The 20,697-nt window shown below is 38.8% G+C and overlaps 1 protein-coding gene across 6 annotated transcripts in view; it reads right to left on the reverse strand.

Moving 5' to 3' along the window:
* The window catches only part of dennd4a.L (DENN domain containing 4A L homeolog), a 79,195-nt gene that overhangs the window by 40,978 nt on the left and 17,520 nt on the right, over positions 1-20,697 (reverse strand). For all 6 annotated transcript variants that reach the window (XM_041586895.1, XM_041586894.1, XM_041586893.1 and 3 more), the window contains 5 exons: positions 14,981-15,313; positions 13,164-13,413; positions 9,618-9,687; positions 8,378-8,547; positions 7,954-8,195 (listed from right to left, as the gene is read on the reverse strand). In XM_041586895.1, the coding sequence (XP_041442829.1) occupies positions 7,954-8,195; positions 8,378-8,547; positions 9,618-9,687; positions 13,164-13,413; positions 14,981-15,313 (1,065 nt within the window). The remainder of the gene's footprint in view (positions 1-7,953; positions 8,196-8,377; positions 8,548-9,617; positions 9,688-13,163; positions 13,414-14,980; positions 15,314-20,697) is intronic.

Here is a 20,697-nt window from a genome sequence, read left to right on the forward strand (position 1 = left end):
ATAGTTTACCTAGGAAAACTATACATTGTTTTTTTCGGTAGAAACTGAGCTTTCTAAATCTGCCTGAGTTTTCATGTATTTCCACCTGTGCAAAAAAATTTATAGTGCTAAATAACAAAAAAAAATGAAAAATTACCATTTTTCATTGTATATCAATTTATACCAGAAAAATATTTCATTTTACAGATGAAAATCCAACTGATTTGGAAAGCCTTATGTCTCTCGAACGTGCCAATACCAGATATGTATAGTTTTAGGGAGATTTAGGATTTCTGTACAGCAAAAACTCCCGGCAGTATATTACTGAATTTTGAAAGCACTAAGGCAGAAAACGGCATGCTTTAGATTCCAAGGCAAAAAATCCTGAAACCATAGGTTTACCCCAGAAAACCATACATTTTTGAAAAGTACACATTCTGCCGATTACAAAATGGGTAACTATGTCTCTCTACTCCCAACTACCAAACAGAAAAGCTTGTCTGAACATAGCGGTTTTTCAAAATAAAATTCAAAATTTTGAAAAATCATTTCAAAGGTTTTATTTTGCTGCTCCGCATATCCCAAACTATATTACGTACCAAGAAAAAGCACCTGAAATATGATTGCCAGGGGTCCACTGAACAGTTTGATATCCATTATGCATAGGTTTACCAAAGTATCTGGCATTTAGAGACACAAATATGAAGTTAGCGCATCCAAATTGTTCAGGACTTTACTTCAGCTACTGAGAAATCAACACATTGACTGCATTTTTTGTGGGGTAAAAACACAGAAATATATGTTTACCCCCCAAACCCATATATTTTTGGAAAGAACACATTCTACAGAATCTAAAATGGGTACCCATGCCTTTCTGCTCCAAACTACTGAGTCGCAAGGCTTTCCCAAAATTGTCGGTTTTGGTGAAATATCTGAAAATTGCCTCAAAACTTCAACTTCCCAGCACCATATCACCCATGTATCATTACGTACTAAGAAAAAGCACCCTAAATATGATTGCCAGGGTTCCTCTGAACATTTTGGTGGCCATTGTTCATAAGTTTACCAAAGTATCTGGCATTTAGAGGCCCCAAAATGAAGTTAGCGCATACAAACAGTCCCGTGAGTAACTTCATCTAATGAGAAATCAACACATTGACTGCATTTTTGTGGGGTAAAAACACAGAAATATATGTTTACCCCCCAAAACCCATATATTTTTGGAAAGTACACATTCTACAGAATCTAAAATGGGTACCCATGCCTTTCTGCTCCAAACTACTGAGTCGCAAGGCCTTCCCACAATTGTCGGTTTTGGTGAAATATCTGAAAATTGCCTCAAAGCTTCAACTTCTCAGCACCATATCACCCATGTATCATTACGTACTAAGAAAAAGCACCCTAAATATGATTGCCAGGGTTCCTCTGAACATTTTGGTGGCCATTGTTCATAAGTTTACCAAAGTATCTGGCATTTAGAGGCCCCAAAATGAAGTTAGCGCATACAAACAGTCCCGTGGGTAACTTCAGCTAATGAAAAATCAACACATTGACTGCATTTTTGTGGGGTAAAAACACAGAAATATATGTTTACCCCCCAAAACCCATATATTTTTGGAAAGTTCACATTCTACAGAATCTAAAATGGGTACCCATGCCTTTCTGTTCCAAACTACTGAGTCGCAAGGCTTTCCCACAATTGTCGGTTTTGGTGAAATATCTGAAAATTGCCTCAAAGCTTCAACTTCTCAGCACCATATCACCCATGTATCGTTACGCACCAAGAAAAAACACCCTAAATATGATTGCCAGGGTTCCTCCAAACAGTTTGGTGGCCATTGTTCATAGGTTTACCAAAGTATCTGGCAGTTAGAGGCCTCAAAATGAAGTTAGCGCATACAAATAGTCCTGTGGGTAACTTCATCTAATGAAAAATCAACACATTGACTGCATTTTTGTGGGGTAAAAACACAGAAATATATGTTTACCCCCCAAACCCATATATTTTTGGAAAGTACACATTCTACCGAATCTAAAATGGGTACCCATGCCTTTCTGCTCCAAACTACTGAGTCGCAAGGCTTTCCCACAATTGTCGGTTTTGGTGAAATATCTGAAAATTTCCTCAAAGCTTCAACTTCTCAGCACCATATCACCCATGTATCGTTACGCACCAAAAAAAAACACCCTAAATATGATTGCCAGGGGTCCTCCAAACAGTTTGGTGCCCACTGTGCATAGGTTTACCAAAGTATATGGCAGTTAGAGGCCCCAAAATGAAGTTAGCGCATACAAATAGTCCTGTGGGTAACTTCAGCTAATGAAAAATCAACACATTGACTGCATTTTTGTGGGGTAAAAACACAGAAATATATGTTTACCCCCCAAACCCATATATTTTTGGAAAGTACACATTCTACCGAATCTAAAATGGGTACCCATGCCTTTCTGCTCCAAACTACTGAGTCGCAAGGCTTTCCCACAATTGTCGGTTTTGGTGAAATATCTGAAAATTGCCTCAAAGCTTCAACTTCTCAGCACCATATCACCCATGTATCGTTACGCACCAAAAAAAAAACACCCTAAATATGATTGCCAGGGGTCCTCCAAACAGTTTGGTGCCCACTGTGCATAGGTTTACCAAAGTATATGGCAGTTAGAGGCCCCAAAATGAAGTTAGCGCATACAAATAGTCCTGTGGGTAACTTCAGCTAATGAAAAATCAACACATTGACTGCATTTTTGTGGGGTAAAAACACAGAAATATATGTTTACCCCCCAAACCCATATATTTTTGGAAAGTACACATTCTACCGAATCTAAAATGGGTACCCATGCCTTTCTGCTCCAAACTACTGAGTCGCAAGGCTTTCCCACAATTGTCGGTTTTGGTGAAATATCTGAAAATTGCCTCAAAGCTTCAACTTCTCAGCACCATATCACCCATGTATCGTTACGCACCAAAAAAAAACACCCTAAATATGATTGCCAGGGGTCCTCCAAACAGTTTGGTGCCCACTGTGCATAGGTTTACCAAAGTATATGGCAGTTAGAGGCCCCAAAATGAAGTTAGCGCATACAAATAGTCCTGTGGGTAACTTCAGCTAATGAAAAATCAACACATTGACTGCATTTTTGTGGGGTAAAAACACAGAAATATATGTTTACCCCCCAAACCCATATATTTTTGGAAAGTACACATTCTACCGAATCTAAAATGGGTACCCATGCCTTTCTGCTCCAAACTACTGAGTCGCAAGGCTTTCCCACAATTGTCGGTTTTGGTGAAATATCTGAAAATTGCCTCAAAGCTTCAACTTCTCAGCACCATATCACCCACGTATCGTTACGCACCAAAAAAAAACACCCTAAATATGATTGCCAGGGGTCTTCCAAACAGTTTGGTGCCCACTGTGCATAGGTTTACCAAAGTATATGGCAGTTAGAGGCCCCAAAATGAAGTTAGCGCATACAAATAGTCCTGTGGGTAACTTCAGCTAATGAAAAATCAACACATTGACTGCATTTTTGTGGGGTAAAAACACAGAAATATATGTTTACCCCCCAAACCCATATATTTTTGGAAAGTACACATTATACAGAATCTAAAATGGGTACCCATGCCTTTCTGCCCCAAACTACTGAGTCGCAAGGCTTTGCCAAATTTGGCGGTTTTGGTAAAATATTCTGAAAATTGCCTCAAAGCTTCAACTTTCCAGCATCGTATTGTCCATGTATCATTACCAGCATAAAGCATCCTAAATATAAACATAGGGGTCTACTAAACAGTTTGATGCCCAATGTGCATAGATATACCAAACTATGTGGGGCACAGAGACCCCCAAATGACAATATGTATAGACATTTTCACGGCTGACGCGCTGGCTGCTGCAATATAACCACCCGGTGTGTGTATTATGCGACATTAGACCACCTAACAGTACAGAGACCCCAGAAAACCATATATTTTCAGAAAGTACACATTCTGACGAATCCAATATGGGTAAATATGTGTTCCTACTGCAAACTGTCAAACTGCAAAGCAATGCTGAACGTAACGGTTTTTATCAAATTTCTGAAAATCGTCACAAAGCTTGAATTTTACCCCATTATATGCCCCACATTTCGTAACTTATCAGCATAAAACATCCTGAATATGAACGCCAGGGGTCTACTGAACACTTTGATGCCCAATATGCATAGATATACCAAACTATGTGGCGCACAGAGACCCCCAAATGACAATAGTGTATATACATTTTCACGGCTGACGCACGCTGGCTGCTGCAATATAAGCACCCGGTGTGTGTAATATGCGACATTAGACCCCCCTAACAGTACAGAGACCCCAGAAAACCATATATTTTCAGAAAGTACACATTCTGACGAATCCAAAATGGGTAAATATGTGTTCCTACTGCAAACTGTCAAACTGCAAAGCAATGCTGAACGTAACAGTTTTTATCAAATTTCTGAAAATCGTCACAAAGCTTGAAATTTATCCCATTATATGCCCCACATTTCGTAACTTATCAGCATAAAACATCCTAAATATGAGCGCCAGGGGTCTACTGAACACTTTGATGCCCAAAATGCATAGATATACCAAACTATGTGGCGCACAGAGACCCACAAATGACAATATGTATAGACATTTTCACGGCTGACACGCTGGCTGCAGCAATATAACCACCCGGTGTGTGTGTATTATGCGACATTAGACCACCTAACAGTACAGAGACCCCAGAAAACCATATATTTTCAGAAAGTACACATTCTGACGAATCCAATATGGGTAAATAAGTGTTTCTACTGCAAACTGCCAAACTGCAAAGCAATGCTGAACATAACGGTTTTTATCAAATTTCTGAAAATCGTCACAAAGCTTGAATTTTACCCCATTATATGCCCCACATTTCGTAACTTATCAGCATAAAACATCCTGAATATGAACGCCAGGGGTCTACTGAACACTTTGATGCCCAATATGCATAGATATACCAAACTATGTGGCGCACAGAGACCCCCAAATGACAATAGTGTATACATTTTCACGGCTGACGCGCGCTGGCTGCTGCAATATAAGCACCCGGTGTGTCTAATATGCGACATTAGACCCCCCTAACAGTACAGAGACCCCAGAAAACCATATATTTTCGGAAAGTACACATTCTGACGAATCCAATATGGGTAAATATGTGTTCCTACTGCATACTGTCAAACTGCAAAGCAATGCTGAACGTAACGGTTTTTATCAAATTTCTGAAAATCGTCACAAAGCTTGAATTTTACCCCATTATATGCCCCACATTTCGTAACTTATCAGCATAAAACATCCTGAATATGAACGCCAGGGGTCTACTAAACACTTTGATGCCCAATATGCATAGATATACCAAACTATGTGGCGCACAGAGACCCCCAAATGACAATAGTGTATACATTTTCACGGCTGATGCGCGCTGGCTGCTGCAATACAAGCACCTGGTGTGTGTAATATGCGACATTAGACCCCCCTAACAGTACAGAGACCCCAGAAAACCATATATTTTCAGAAAGTACACATTTTGACGAATCCAATATGGGTAAATATGTGTTCCTACTGCAAACTGTCAAACTGCAAAGCAATGCTGAACGTAACGGTTTTTATCAAATTTCTGAACATCGTCACAAAGCTTGAATTTTACCCCATTATATGCCCCACATTTCGTAACTTATCAGCATAAAACATCCTAAATATGAGCGCATGGGGTCTACTGAACACTTTGATGCCCAATATGCATAGATATACCAAACTATGTGGCGCACAGAGACCCCCAAATGACAATATGTATAGACATTTTCACGGCTGACGCGCTGGCTGCTGCAATATAACCACCCAGTGTGTGTATTATGCGACATTAGACCACCTAACAGCACAGAGACCCCAGAAAACCATATATTTTCAGAAAGTACACATTTTGACGAATCCAATATGGGTAAATAAGTGTTTCTACTGCAAACTGCCAAACTGCAAAGCAATGCTGAACATAACGGTTTTTATCAAATTTCTGAAAATCGTCACAAAGCTTGAATTCTACCCCATTATATGCCCCACATTTCGTAGCTTATCAGCATAAAACATCCTAAATATGAGCGCCAGGGGTCTACTGAACACTTTGATGCCCAATATGCATAGATATACCAAACTATGTTGCGCACAGAGACCCCCAAATGACAATATGTATAGACATTTTCACAGCTGACGCGCTGGCTGCTGCAATATAAGCACCTGGTGTGTGTATTATGCGACATTAGACCCCCCTAACAGTACAGAGACCCCAGAAAACCATATATTTTCAGAAAGTACACATTCTGACGAATCCAAAATGGGTAAATAAGTGTTTCTACAGCAAACTGCCAAACTGCAAAGCAATGCTGAACATAACGGTTTTTATCAAATTTCTGAAAATCGTCACAAAGCTTGAATTTTACCCCATTATGTGCCCCACATTTCGTAACGTATCAGCATAAAACATCCTAAATATGAATGACAGGGGTCTACTGAACACTTTGATGCCCAATATGCATAGATATACCAAACTATGTGGCGCACAGAGACCCCCAAATGGATATATAGTAGATAAAATTTACATAGGCAAAACAAAATAACACAGAACAGTGTGAAATGCAAATAAATCACCAAAAACTAATAAAACCACAAAAATCAATGCTTTTTTTTTCACACTAGTGTAATCGGCCACCAGAATTACCGTTTGAATATTTTAGCTGGGCCAAATCGATTATACGGGCAGAAACAAGTGAACAACACAAATGCAGAGCTGAAAATGCAATAAAATGGCTAAAAATTCAATAAAATGGCTAAAAATGCACCAAAATACCCAAAATTGCAATATAACCACCAAAATAACATACAAAAGCTATTGCACAGTACGGTTAGCGAATACGCTATTCGGAACGGCAATAAAACATTTTTTTTAGCCCAAAAAGAGACGATGCGATAAGAAAAAAAAAAAAAAAGCCACAAAGCCATATATGTACATATGCGTGTGCACAACGGGTAAATTGCATGTTATTTGCGCATGTGCGCGTGTGCAAGTGTACATGGGTGCTGTGAGTGTGTGTGACCCCCCCAATCCCCAAAAATCTATGTGTGAGTGTGTGTAAGTGTGAATGTAAGTGTATATTACTGTAATAAGTGTGTGTTGGTGTGTTTGTGTGTTTTTGTGTGTGTAAATGTTACACTTACCTGGGGTAGATGCTGCAGATCGATCAGAAAGGGTCCCACGCAGCAGATCTCCAGCTCCAACGATCATCAGCCATGTGGGGGCGGAGCTGGGCGGAAGTGCGGCGCAGGCAGCAGCAGGACGCATAGGAAACGCGTCCCTGCTGCTGCTTTGGGGCCCCTGGGCGATCGCGCCCCAGGGGCCACACGATCCCCTGCTCTGCTCGTTGTCTAGGGGCAGGGGATCGTGAAGGAGCGGAGCGAGCGGCTCTAACAGCCGCTCCTCCGCTCGCAAACCCGGAAGTGCTGCAGAACGTAGAATCTACGATCTGTGGCACTTTGGTCCTTTGATCCACAGAACGTAGATTCTACGTTCTGTGGCACTTAAAGGGTTAAATAACAACCTTTCCCAAAACCAGATTAAAAAAAAGGTTACTATTTTGGAAAGTGAATAGGAAATGCTCGTGGAAAATGTTCTGTTATTGCCATGTAGCTCACACTAGCAGTATGTTTTGGTTTCAGAAACCACCAGTTATAAGGATGGGCCCCTTTAAGTATAAGGGTTAATATACAGGTGGTCAGTTCAGTAAAAATTTAGAGGTGCGATTAGGCAAACATAAAAAAAAAAGCTGCATGGGAATAGCCGTAACATGGAATGTGGAAATGCTCAACACCGTGTGCACATCTAAACAGACAAGAACAAGACAAAGCCAGTGCATTATTTATAAACTCTCACCAAGATAACTTACTTCTCTATTGGCAGCACGTGTGGACCCGATATTGAGTAGCGGTAAAGGAAAGTGAGAAATTTTTTGAAAGCATCAAAGAAAGGCCAGTGGGACAGCAGGCAGATGCACTTGTTAACATGGATACTTTTAGATGTGTCCATCTGGCCCTCTGCAATGGTCAATAGGCCTAAATGTACTTGTTGCTTTTCAGTCAGCTGATCTTGAGCATATGGTTCATAGAACTGAATAGCAGCTCCATACACCTGAAGGGGAAACAAGAAACAATAAAAGATATCTAGCACACCATATCTCGCAGTATTCATTATGAAAATAGCAACTAGAAACATATTTTAAAAAAAAATCTATCCAAAAGGTAATTCTAGGAAAAAGAACTTTAAAACAAGACTTTTACTAGTGTTTAGATATGTTGGAAACAGACATGTACCTTTTCAGCTGATGCTCCAGTTAAAACAAAAGTGGAAAAAACAGGGAGTGGATAATTACTGTCAGACGACCAACATTCAATTGTCGCCCCCATGGGCAGGCAAAAAAGTGGGACTGATTCTGGCAGAGGAAACGATTCATAATCCTCCTCTGGATACCTACATATCAATCCTAAAGAAAATATACAATAAACATGTTTAACTACAACATAAATGAAATACAGCGAAGGCCATATTTTGTAAATCCTATTTTTATCAAAGTAAGTATTTATTTTAAGAGGTGTTATTATATATTAAAACCTTCTCAGTTGGTTACCGGGATCCCACTGGAATAACAGTAAGAGTCTTCTATTTGACCAAGTAGGAGGGGGGTAAATGATAAGACAGATATCGCCCTGAAATGTTCTGTGTTTACTGGGCATAATAAAGCATAGGAGCTAGCCCCCGTCTAGAGAAACCATTTGTGTAAGCAATTCTTTAAACCTATTGAGTGCCTCATCCCTTAATAACGAGCACCAAGTTCAAACTACGGAAGACGGGATGTGCACATGGAAATGTTGTTACCTGTAGGACAGATAGACCCAATTAACACGGTCAGAATGGCCTGTCAAAGTACAGGTGGGTCAAGGCCTTAGTATGACCAAGTCTGCAAAAAAATTCTCATTATTTCCACCACAAGCCCATACAGCCTGTATACCATTTGACAGGGGCCCAGTCAACACTGACAATTGCTCTTACACAATCGAAGCCAGCTCCAAAAGCAGAAACACAATACTAATTTTATTTTCATAAAAGTACTTGAGATCCAATGTTGTAATGATGCTATAAAAAGAATTTTCTGTAAGTGCATTTTATTCCCAATAAATTTCAGTGTTCATGTAAGCACTTGGAGTACATGCCTTTCAGATTCACAGGGTGACAGAAAAAATACAATGACAGTTCACTGCTCATTATTGGACACAGTTAAATTTCAAGTTAAAGGCTGTATACTGCAAGGGATACTTCTGCTGAGTCTGAGTATAATTATGTTAATATTACTTTATCGAGGATAGTTCACTTGCCATAGAACCTTTTGTAACAAAGCTTACTTGCTACAAAATCTTGCCTAGGATTACTTACTTGCCATGGAACATAGTACACTTTACAATCTTAAAGTCTGTTTCAGTGAGTTCAAAAAAAAAAAAAAAACACTACAGGTCAAATTAAAAATAAAAACAAAATATTACAAATAAATTTACTTACCAGCTTTATAGGATACTGCGTTTGTTTTTGCAACCGATTTCTTGTAGCAGAGGTACACAGCAGAGCCCCACTGAAAAGCAAAGGGAACTCTTACTGAATCTCAGAAAACAAACAATTAAAAGTTCACATCTACATTGCTATTAAATATGGACAGCCACTGTAGGCACTTTATGTATAAAAATTAAAGGAAATATGAGGATTCCTAAATTTTACCAATTTAAAGGGAATGCAAACCCCCCCCTTCAAAAAAGAAAACATAATTCTAAGAAGAATTGGGTGAAGGCTGCGCTGTTGCACAAGTAATTTTTTCAGGGAAAGCAGCACCAAAAATTAGTGGATCCACACTTCCACTGTCGGTAATGTTAGTCAGCAAGAAAGGTGCGCTATTATCCTTATAACTTCTTTAAACACAAACACCTAAAAAGAAAAGAAACTACACATGGAGTAGTACGTTCAACTCTTCTTTGAATTATCTCTGATGTTAGAACTACTCACAATCAGGATCGTCAAACAAGAGCGTGCAGAATATTATTTTCTAGCAGGGTATATGCAGTGTTGGAACGTGCGATATTTCTAAAAGAAAAAGAGGCTGCAGATGGAAAAGGATCGTCGGAAATCCGGCTTAGACCCTGCGGGTCCTAAAAACTTACCAAACTGTAGCAAGACAAAAGCATTGGAAGGCTCGCAGAGAGACCGCTTGATGCCGGCGTGTTTCCCAGGCGCTGTTAGACACCGGTCCCTTGAGTTTAAACAGCCTCGCTTACACAATGCGCGTCCTTAAGCAATGCCGTATCTTCCCTCACAGTCAGTCAGCTCGCCTCTGGTGCCGTGCAAAGGTTAAATAAGTGATTCGGAGGGGGTTAAGTCTATAACAAACTTTTATTTCATTAACACAAAAGGCCCAACGCGTTTCATATCCTACGATACTTCCGTGTAACATCACGTCAGAGATTTTATAGAGCAGGTCATTATTTCATTAGCCTAATTAGTAATTGGCTACAAGATTTCGTTTCCAAAGCTTACAATTTCGTTTAAAAATACATTGATTATAATAAATTACAATAAAAGAATTAGTTTAAACACGCTTAAATAGTCATAAAACATTATTAAGTTAAAAAACATTTATGTTGGGCCTTTTGTGTTAATGAAATAAAAGTTTGTTATAGACTTAACCCCCTCCGAATCACTTATTTAACCTTTGCACGGCACCAGAGGCGAGCTGACTGACTGTGAGGGAAGATACGGCATTGCTTAAGGACGCGCATTGTGTAAGCGAGGCTGTTTAAACTCAAGGGACCGGTGTCTAACAGCGCCTGGGAAACACGCCGGCATCGAGCGGTCTCTCTGCGAGCCTTCCAATGCTTTTGTCTTGCTACAGTTTGGTAAGTTTTTAGGACCCGCAGGGTCTAAGCCGGATTTCCGACGATCCTTCACCATCTGCAGCCCCCTTTTCTTTTAGAAATATCGCACGTTCCAACACTGCATATACCCTGCTAGAAAAGAATATTCTGCACGCTCTTGTTTGACGATCCTGATTGTGAGTAGTTCTAACATCAGAAATAATTCAAAGAAGAGTTGAACGTACTACTCCATGTGTAGTTTCTTTTCTTTTTAGGTGTTTGTGTTTAAAGAAGTTATAAGGATAATTCTAAGAAACTTTGCAATATACATTCATTACACCAGTGGCGTAACTAGATATTACTGGGCCCCACAGCAAATTATTTTTCAGGCCCCCAAAATGTTTAGAGGTTGACTTGTTTCTCCAATATTTATTGAAATTGTATATGAATTAGGGCCTCATGGGGCCCCTATACCTCCTGGGCCCCCCTGCAGCCGCAGGGTCTGCTTCCTCTATAGTTACGCCCCTGCATTACACATTTTCTATGGTTTTTAAGTTATTTGTATATGTATTGCTATTGAAAGCAGTGTCACTTTCTGTTCTCTGCCCTGGTGGCTCACACTGTTGATACAATGTAAGACAAGGCAGCTGAGTAACAGACCAGTCTTTGTTGGGGAAGAGTTTTGCAACATTGTTTAAAAAGTAACAATCAGGAGTTAAGTAAATGCTGCTTTCAATAGCAATTGTTTTTACAAATAACTATAAAAGCACATAAAATTTCTAATGTATGTATATTGGAAAGTTGCTTAAAATAATGTTTTCTTATATTTGGAAAGTATTTATTTTGGGGTTGACTTGCCCGTTAAGGAATGATGCACCTGAAGATGCTGGAGAAATTCAGGACTATTTTAGACACCATTGCTTACACACAAATACTTGTGACAGACAATTTTCTTCCCCTTAGAGAGGATACTATTCAACTCAAATGGTATCACTGACAACCTGTATTTGTTCTCCAATTCCAGTTGTGAATAAATACCCATGGTAAGGTGAGTCTTGTCAGAAGAGTGTAGATCAGGGTTATGAAAACTGAGGCCCTTTGTATGTTGTTACCTATAAACATCTCAACATTCAGTGAGTGATGGTATCAAATACAGCATTATGGTAGATTTACTTTTAGGGCAATGAAAGAGGGTACGTTTTGTTAGCTTGGATTAATCTTGGGTAGAGCAGCTGACAAAACGTGGGTAAACATACACAACATGGCTACTTACGGAAGTACCCTGACATTTCCTCGTGAGAAAAATTCAGCATTGTCCTTGGATAAGGAGCCATAAGTCTGGCCAAATAAATGTGCATTAAGTGCATGCATTCTGAATATGCTCTCCTACTGAGAGCAGGTCTGGACTGGGATTCAAAATAGGTCTGGCATTTCAAGAGACCTAAACAGGCCCCCCACTAGAACAATAATAAGCGGCTTCCACACCTCATGGTTGAGATAAAAAGGCAACGCTGATGTGATGCTGTCTAACAACCTTATTAATTACCAACTGCTAAACAGTGGTGCTTATTATACTATTTAATTATATAATTATGCATGATAAAACATGTCTGGCAGTGTAGAAGTAAGTCTGCAGGAACCACCAATGAGGCCACATTTCATCTTGCAAGTGCTTCCAAATATGGTTGGGAGGTATCATCACTTTAAGGGGGGGCCACATGGGACATAACTGTTCAGTGAGTTTGCAATTGATCCTTATCATGCAGCTCAGATTCAAAAGCAGTTATGACCCATGTGCCCCCCCTCAAGTCTCTGATTGGTTACTGCCTGGTAATCAATCAGTGGAAACCAAGAGAGCTGAAAAGCAGGAAGTGGTGTTCTGGCTATTATGTTACACATCCAGTCACTCCAGCCTTTATACATTACATTAACTGTATTGGTAACATTTTATTTTTAACATTTTATCTATTTACCTAGTTTATATTTTTACACTGAACAATAGTATTTGTCTCAGCTAAATATTTTAAACCACACAGGTCACTGAAGAGCCAGTATGTGGATACGTTTTTGAAATTGTAGCCCAAGACCACTGAAAGATAACTGCTGATTGTTTTCAGTTACTGAACTGTTGCAAATATTGCACATAATACTTTGTATCTAGTTTCAATGAAAAAGGCAAGAAGTGAAGGAATATATTTGGTCTTACCATGCTACTGTTCAGATTCTTTTCCACTTTGCAGAATGTGTGTGGTGGAGTCTCTCCTTTGCTTGGTATAATTATGCAGATATCAGTTACAGCCAAGGAATTCTGGCTCATACTCGCTGCAGCTCTGCGGTATGTGATAAATACTCTTTGCGAGGATGCACTGCCGCTTATATTAGCTGGACGCCCATATGGAGTAGCGTGGATAATCTCACAACCCTGCTTTAATCTTTCCTTCCATTCATACAATACCCTAAATGTACATAACAAAAAGTATATATATTTGTACAGATACAGACTATATATATATATAGATATATATATATATATATCTATATATATATATAGATATATATATATATATCTATATATATATATATATATATATAGATATATATATATATATCTATATATCTATATATATATCTATATATATATATATATATATATATATATATATATATATATATATATATATATATCTATATATATATATATATATATATATATATATATATATAGCATTATATTAAAAGCAAGACCCTTAAAGTAGAGCAAAAGCCCATCTCAAGCTTTTAAATGATTAACCCAACTCACCTATGCAAACCATATTAAGCTTGTCCTGAACTTTCCTTTGGACTCCCATATTGGTTTTGTAACTGTGCAGTGGGGTTGGCCAACAAGTTTACAGCTCTGGTATAAGGGGCCCAGGTACTTTCACAGGGCAGGCATTGTTAAACTATAGTGAATGCTTAAAGGGGTTGTTCACCTTCAAACACCTTGTTGTTTTCAGATAGTTCACCAGAAATAACGACCTTTTCCAATTACTTTCTATTTTCTATGTGTGATTGTTTTTCTAATATTGAAGTTTAAAGTGTCGCCGACCCTGTAAACTGTTCTAAATTGAAACATTTAGTTGATACGTTTCTTATCTTTGTCCCTGCCAAGCAGAATCTCTGGGTTTCATTACAGGCAGCTGTTACAATTGACACAATAGTTGTAATACTCCAGAGATTGCTGCTGAGAAATGTAGCAACTAAATGTTGCAAAATTATAACTGTTTCAAATCTGCACCTGAATTACTGAGCTGCCAGACTTCAGAGACAGGAACATTAAACTGTGAACTTAGATTTTGAAAAAACTGTAAAAAAAAAAAAAAAAAATGAAGTCTTTATTTCTGAAAACAATTGAACTGAAAAAAGTGCTTGGAAGGTGAACAACCCCTTTAATAATTTTAAAGCTATTCAACATTACTGCTTGTCAGTACTGCATGCTGCAATCAGTCAATTAGAGCATAAAAAATCTGTCTGAGACTCACAGCATTACAGTATTGAAGAATTCACAAATAAACTGTTACATATTTAGTTACATATATAAACAACTGTGAACAGTGTGTTAATAATGTAATAAATATCCACTATACTTTTTTTTTTTACCAGTGACAGTAAGTTATTTCACATCATTTCTGTCTAGAAAATTCCCCTATGAAAGCAGAAAAAGAAATGGAAAATTACCCAGTTTTAATGACCTGTGTACAGCTGGTTTAGGTTGGCCATACACGGGCCATTAAAAGCTGCTGACTTGACCCCTACAGACCAAGTATCTTACTCAACTGGTATCTGGCTGAAAATCAGCGAAAGAACTAGCAGGCAAGTTTAAAAAACCCACTGCATGAGGACTGTATCATTATGTTGATACAGTCCTTGCCTGATAGGTCTCTGTAGGGCTGCAGTATGATCCGGTTGATGACCTCCGTACTATATTATTACTTTATATAACCGCAGAAAAAATAAAGGTTCATTTTCAGTTTACTAACTCACCCAAGATCTGTTAGAGGTGGTTTGTCTCTTCCTCTCCTATAACAAAGATATATCTGAGGCCCTCGAATACTTCCATTATTGAGGTCAGCTGATAGTCCAGTTGGGGTAATGTCTATGCATACATAGCCCAGCGGCACGTCCTCCCCTAAGGATTTGATTATCACGGTCACATCTGTGATGGGTTCCTTTGGTTTAGCTGTTTTATGACAGGCATCATTAAAGTGGATCTCCTCCTCAAGTGGTTTTGATGAATCTGTTAGCCCTGTAACTACAAAGTAGTCAGCCACACGTGGTCCTTTGTCTTCCATCATCTTACGTTTTGTAGGCAGACAACTGAAAAACCAAAGAAAAGGCTTTCTGTAAGAAAATATTTGGCAACATAAAGACTACACAAGTGCTTATTTGACAGGGCACAGTAATAGCACATTCGAGACAATGCTAGATACCAGACATTAAGTAAAACAGTTTTCCTACATTTACAAGCTTCATTATATGTAACACAATAGTTATTTGTGAAATAAACAATAGACTTCTACTTCCTTTTCCTTTTAAATTCCTTAAGCAGTTATTCTGAGAGATATTTATTACAGAAGATTCAGAATAAGACTATCTACCACATATATTTTTCAGCAATTCATTTTTCGAGTTAAGACCACCTATACGCACCTACAGAGCATGCTCCCTGAGCTTTTTTAAAGTCAGCTATTAGGAAATGGGCAAACAGTTTTCAGCCTCCAGCTGTTGTTAGCCTGTGTATTTTTGAAGGGGAAGAGAAGCAGATCTGCTCAGATCAGGGGCGTAACTATAGAGGAAGCAGACCCTGCGGCTGCAGGGGGGCCCAGGAGGTATAGGGGCCCCATGAGGCCCAAATTCCTATACAATTTCAATAAATATTGGAGAAACAAGTCAACCTCTAAACATTTTGGGGGCCTGAAAAATAATTTGCTGTGGGGCCCAGTGATTTCTAGTTACGCCACTGGCTCAGATCCATTGATTTGAATCTGATCAGCCTGTGTGAGCTCATACACAGTGGAACTGAAATAGAGGTCAGCCCGGAGATGCCTATTTTCTCTTATTTGGGCGACAACAGCCGGAGGCTTCAGCTTGTGTGCCCATAGCCTTAGGATCATGATGGAGTGCTTTATGGCCCATGGGTAATCTGCTTCTATGAGGGCTGTAAAGAATCCAAATCCAAATACCTGCCTGTCAGCATCCATTGGAATTGGCACATGTACAATACATGCAGCTATTCCGGGTATGTGCACAAAAATATGGAAGAAGTTATTTTTGCATTCTTAACTAGGATCGCTGCACGTGAAGTATTTTGCATGTTGCAATTCCAGAAAATCAGGAGGGGGACTTGGTTTTCCGTTGCTTTATTGCCCACAGGAGAGGAGATTTACTGCAAGCTACCAGTCTGTCAGGACCCTTACAACTGATACATTAGTTGTGACAGTCCTATGATTCTGCTGAGAAAAGTATGGCCTACAGTAGAAAATTGCAAAATAGAACTAAAAAAAAACAAAAAAAACTACTAAAAAATGATTGTTGGTGTACTATCTAAAATCACCTAACCAGAAAAAAGTGCTTGGAATGTGACAACCCCTTTAAAGTGTTGGTTCACTTTTAAGTGACCTTTCAGTATGTTGTAGAATGGCCAATTCTAAGAAACTTTTCAACTGGTCTTCAATATTTTTTTTTATATAGTTTTTTAATTATTTGCCTTCTTCTGACTCTTTCCAGCTTTCAGATGGGGGTCACTGACCCCATCTAAAAATAAATTTATTGTTATTGCTACTTATATTTCAGCCTCTTATTCGAATCAATGAATTGTAGCTAGGCTAATTTGGACCCTAGCAACCCGAATGCAGAAACTGCAAACTGGAGAGCTGCTGAATAAAAAGATGAATGACTCAAAAGTCAAATTATAATAAAAAAATGAAAACCAATTGCAAATTGTCTACATCATACTATGAGTTAACTCGAAGGTGAACAACCCCTTTAATGGAGACATGGAAAAAAAATCCAAAATTCTGTGCACCAGTGCATAAGATCTTCAGTCTCTTCCCCAACCATGTTATTGCCACTTTCCTTGACATACAGTAAATATAGACATAGAATAAATGTGCCACCCTACTGCACCCAGAACTACAAAGCTGCAAATGTGAAGAGTGAAATTGCGGCAAGTGCCATGATGCATTTAGAAGGGGGCCAGGTTAACAGTGTACTCATTTATTACCCCTTTAATTACTATAATAGCATTAGTATAAGAATTTAATTATGGCTAATAAAACAGTCCAGAAGATATAGGTAAAACTGTTTGTATACTTTAGGTATAAAGGAAAATATAAGAAAAACCTAAAAATACATTTTAGGGAATGTTAGTTAAACAAATACCTTAAATACCGAAGCCCGAAACAACAAATCAAAGGCTGAGCATTATTAGAAATAGAACTATAAAATCGGGGCACTGATCAGCTCTTTGCAAAGCAGGGAATGTGGTTCTTTTGATCTGTGCCTCAGTTGCCACATTTACTTCCAATTAATGAATACAGATGGATTGTGGGAAAAAGAATAACAGAACTAAAAAGTGAAGGTTTAGATGTTTGCTGCTGTCAGCACTGGCTTCAAAGAGACTTCATTTAACTTCATACTTTTCATTTAGTCTATTTTTCAGACATCAGTTGAATACAACATTTTTTTGTCTACTGAAACAAATATTGGGTGCATTAAGCATGTTGTGGGCCACGGATATGCTCCTGTGTCTGCTAATTCTGAACTTGTTTTATTATCAGTGTGTGGCAGGAGTTGGTATAATGATTAGCTGACTCCAGACATTTATTTTAAATGGTGAAAAGAAGGGGTCTGTAAGTAACCCATGATCTACTCACAGCTGGCACAAGGAGACTCCTACTAGCAATGGCATTGCATATATGTAGACAGAACTATGTTTGTATCCCTTGAGTCTAGTCCCTTTTCATACACTTTATTTACCATTGTAGGCAAGATGTGGCCAAACTGGCCATGCTTGAGATGCCACGATGGCCATTTACTTTACTTTCTCATTTCAGTGGTCCCCAATTAGTGGCTCACAAGCAACATGTTGCTCACCAACCCCTTGGATGTTGCTCCCAGTGGCCTTAAAGCAGGTGGCTTAGAGACAAGTTTTAATAGCATAAAAAAAACCTGGTGTACTGCCAAACAGAGTCTCCTGTAGGCTGCTAGTCCACATAGGGGGTCACAAATAGCCAATCACCACCTTTATTTTAATTAGAGAGGGTGCAGAGAAGGGCAACAAAGCTGGTAAAAAGTATGAAAAATCTTATCTATGAGGAAAGACTGGCCAAATTGGAGATAGCTCATAGTACAAGTTGATCCAGGGAGTGGTCTGATTGCCATGGAAGGAAGGAATTTTTTCCCCCCCCTATGGCAAATTGGAGAGGCTTTAAATGGGGGCTTTTGCCTTCCTCTGGATCAACTAGCAGTTGCTTCACTTTTATTTAATGGAATACCAAAGACATGTTTGTTTTCCCTTAACCCCTTACTCTTCCCATAAGTTTTCCCTGGATATAGGGTCAGAAAACAAACGAGGGGATGAATCCTATTGATTTTGGGACATAGCAAGAGCAGTGGTGTATTCTTATCAGAAACAATGTGGGGTACAGATGAGCAGCTGATCCTCAGCACATCCAAGGGATACCACAACAGCGCTGACTTGCACAAGCAAACAAGCAACTAGAGCGTGCAGATTGAAACAGCAAATATTGCTTATAGAATGCAAATTCTGCAATTAGCAAAGATTCTAAATATCTAGATGTGAAAACCTTATTAGAAATCAAATGCATGTTAAGGTGCCCACTTGCAAAGCCCGGCCAGCAGAACATTAGTAAAGGCATTTATATTTGGCATTTTAAACACATTATTGATAAAAACAGCAAGGTCACAAGCAAGCAGATTCTTCTGAATACAATATTATTCCACTTCTTCCTTTTACCCTTCCTTCAGTTTTGATAAATCCCCTTGTCACCCTCACCTCACCTCCCACGCTCTGGGCATTATATATTTATAACTAAGAAATTATTCATATTTGCCCTCAGCCCTTCCAACTTTCCCTACAGAACACAGGTGGAACAAGCAGTGGCACAGAAAGATCACTCTATAAATGGAGTGCAGAGCTGCAGGATAAGTATCAAATGCACTAAATTGTTGTTTAAACAAATATAATTACTTAGCCAAGATGGGGGGGGGCATATAGAGAATTGTTGCTAAAACATTTTTTTAAAATATTGCAGATTTTATTCCAGGTAAAGAAAGTTGATTTTCTGTACTTTTTTTTTTGGGGGGGGGGGGGAAGTTGGAAGATACTAAGGCAACCTCCTCTTTCCATGCCTGAAAGTCTTTAATTTACTAAACCTCAAATTTATCTGGTCTGGCTTTTTGGTGCAAAACTCAAATTTTTCATGGGGAAAAAACTCAAGTTTTTCAAGATTTATTATATCTCAATGGAACAAAGCCTGAATCCGAAATTCACCATCTCAGATAGGGATGCACCGAATTTAGGATTTGGTTCGGGATTCAGCCTTTTTCAGCAGGATTTGGATTCGGCCAAATCCTTCAGCTCGGCCGAACTGAATCCAAATCATAATTTGCATATGCAAATTAGGGGTGATGAGGGAAATCCTGTGACTTTTTGTCACATAAAAAGGAAGTAAAAATTGTTTCCCCTTCCCAAAACTAATTTGCATATGCAAATTAGGATTCGGATTCAGTTCAGTATTCGGCCTAATCTTTTGCGCATGATTCGGGAGGTCGGCCGAATCCAAAATAGTGGATTCGGTGCATCCCTAGTCTCAGACCTGTCGAGGTCCTGTCAATGGGAGAGACAACTATCTCAATGTGAAGGTATTGTGGTTTGTGCTGGGTTTAGCCTGAAAATCTGACTTTTTCTGGGTTTTCGGGCAAAAACTCAAAAAAAATTGAGCGATTTGGGAGAAAAATCTTAATTTGATCAAGTTTTTGCACAATTCAATGAATTCAGGTTATTTTATTAAGAATAAGGTCACTGAGCATGGAGGTTTGGTTGTGTTTTTATTTTTTTTTTTTTATATAAAATATTAGATAAATTCGGATTTAGTAAATAACCCCCTAAATGTATCCAATTTTGTCTTCACCATTAGATAAATCACTCTCATCATGCAGGACATGAATTATATATGCCTTCGCCCTTCAATCTGGACTAAAAAAATAACATTTTGAAGGTCCTTATAAATCCTCGACTAATGGAAATGAGTGGTGAACATACCCTAACAGGCCTTGCTGAGAAGCACAGTAGGATATGGTTAGCCAGATTTCTTCCTTCACACAGGGACGAATAGACTGCAGTCTGCAGTCAGCTACTGATTAACAGTGCAAAGTGTTGAGACCCGCTGGCTCCCCTGCACAGCCTATGAGGGTAGCCAACAGGAAGTGGAACTGGTACTAGCAAAGCTTTTTGGAGAATTAGAGGAGTATAATGCAGTAGTATTACATTAGTTTTTAACACTATGAGGCAAATTTATTAATTAAATTAACAAAGCGCTCCCCACTTGGCGAGACACAAAACAAATGTTCAACAAAGCAGCATTAAGAACTTAGAAATAGAATTCTATACCTTTTGGCTTTTAGGTCTGTTGGACATTGTAGCTCCCAAGTGAAAATTATTCTGAATCCTTACTACT

This window comes from Xenopus laevis, chromosome 3L, assembly GCF_017654675.1.
Source record: "Xenopus laevis strain J_2021 chromosome 3L, Xenopus_laevis_v10.1, whole genome shotgun sequence".
In the NCBI taxonomy this organism is placed as follows: domain Eukaryota; kingdom Metazoa; phylum Chordata; class Amphibia; order Anura; family Pipidae; genus Xenopus; species Xenopus laevis.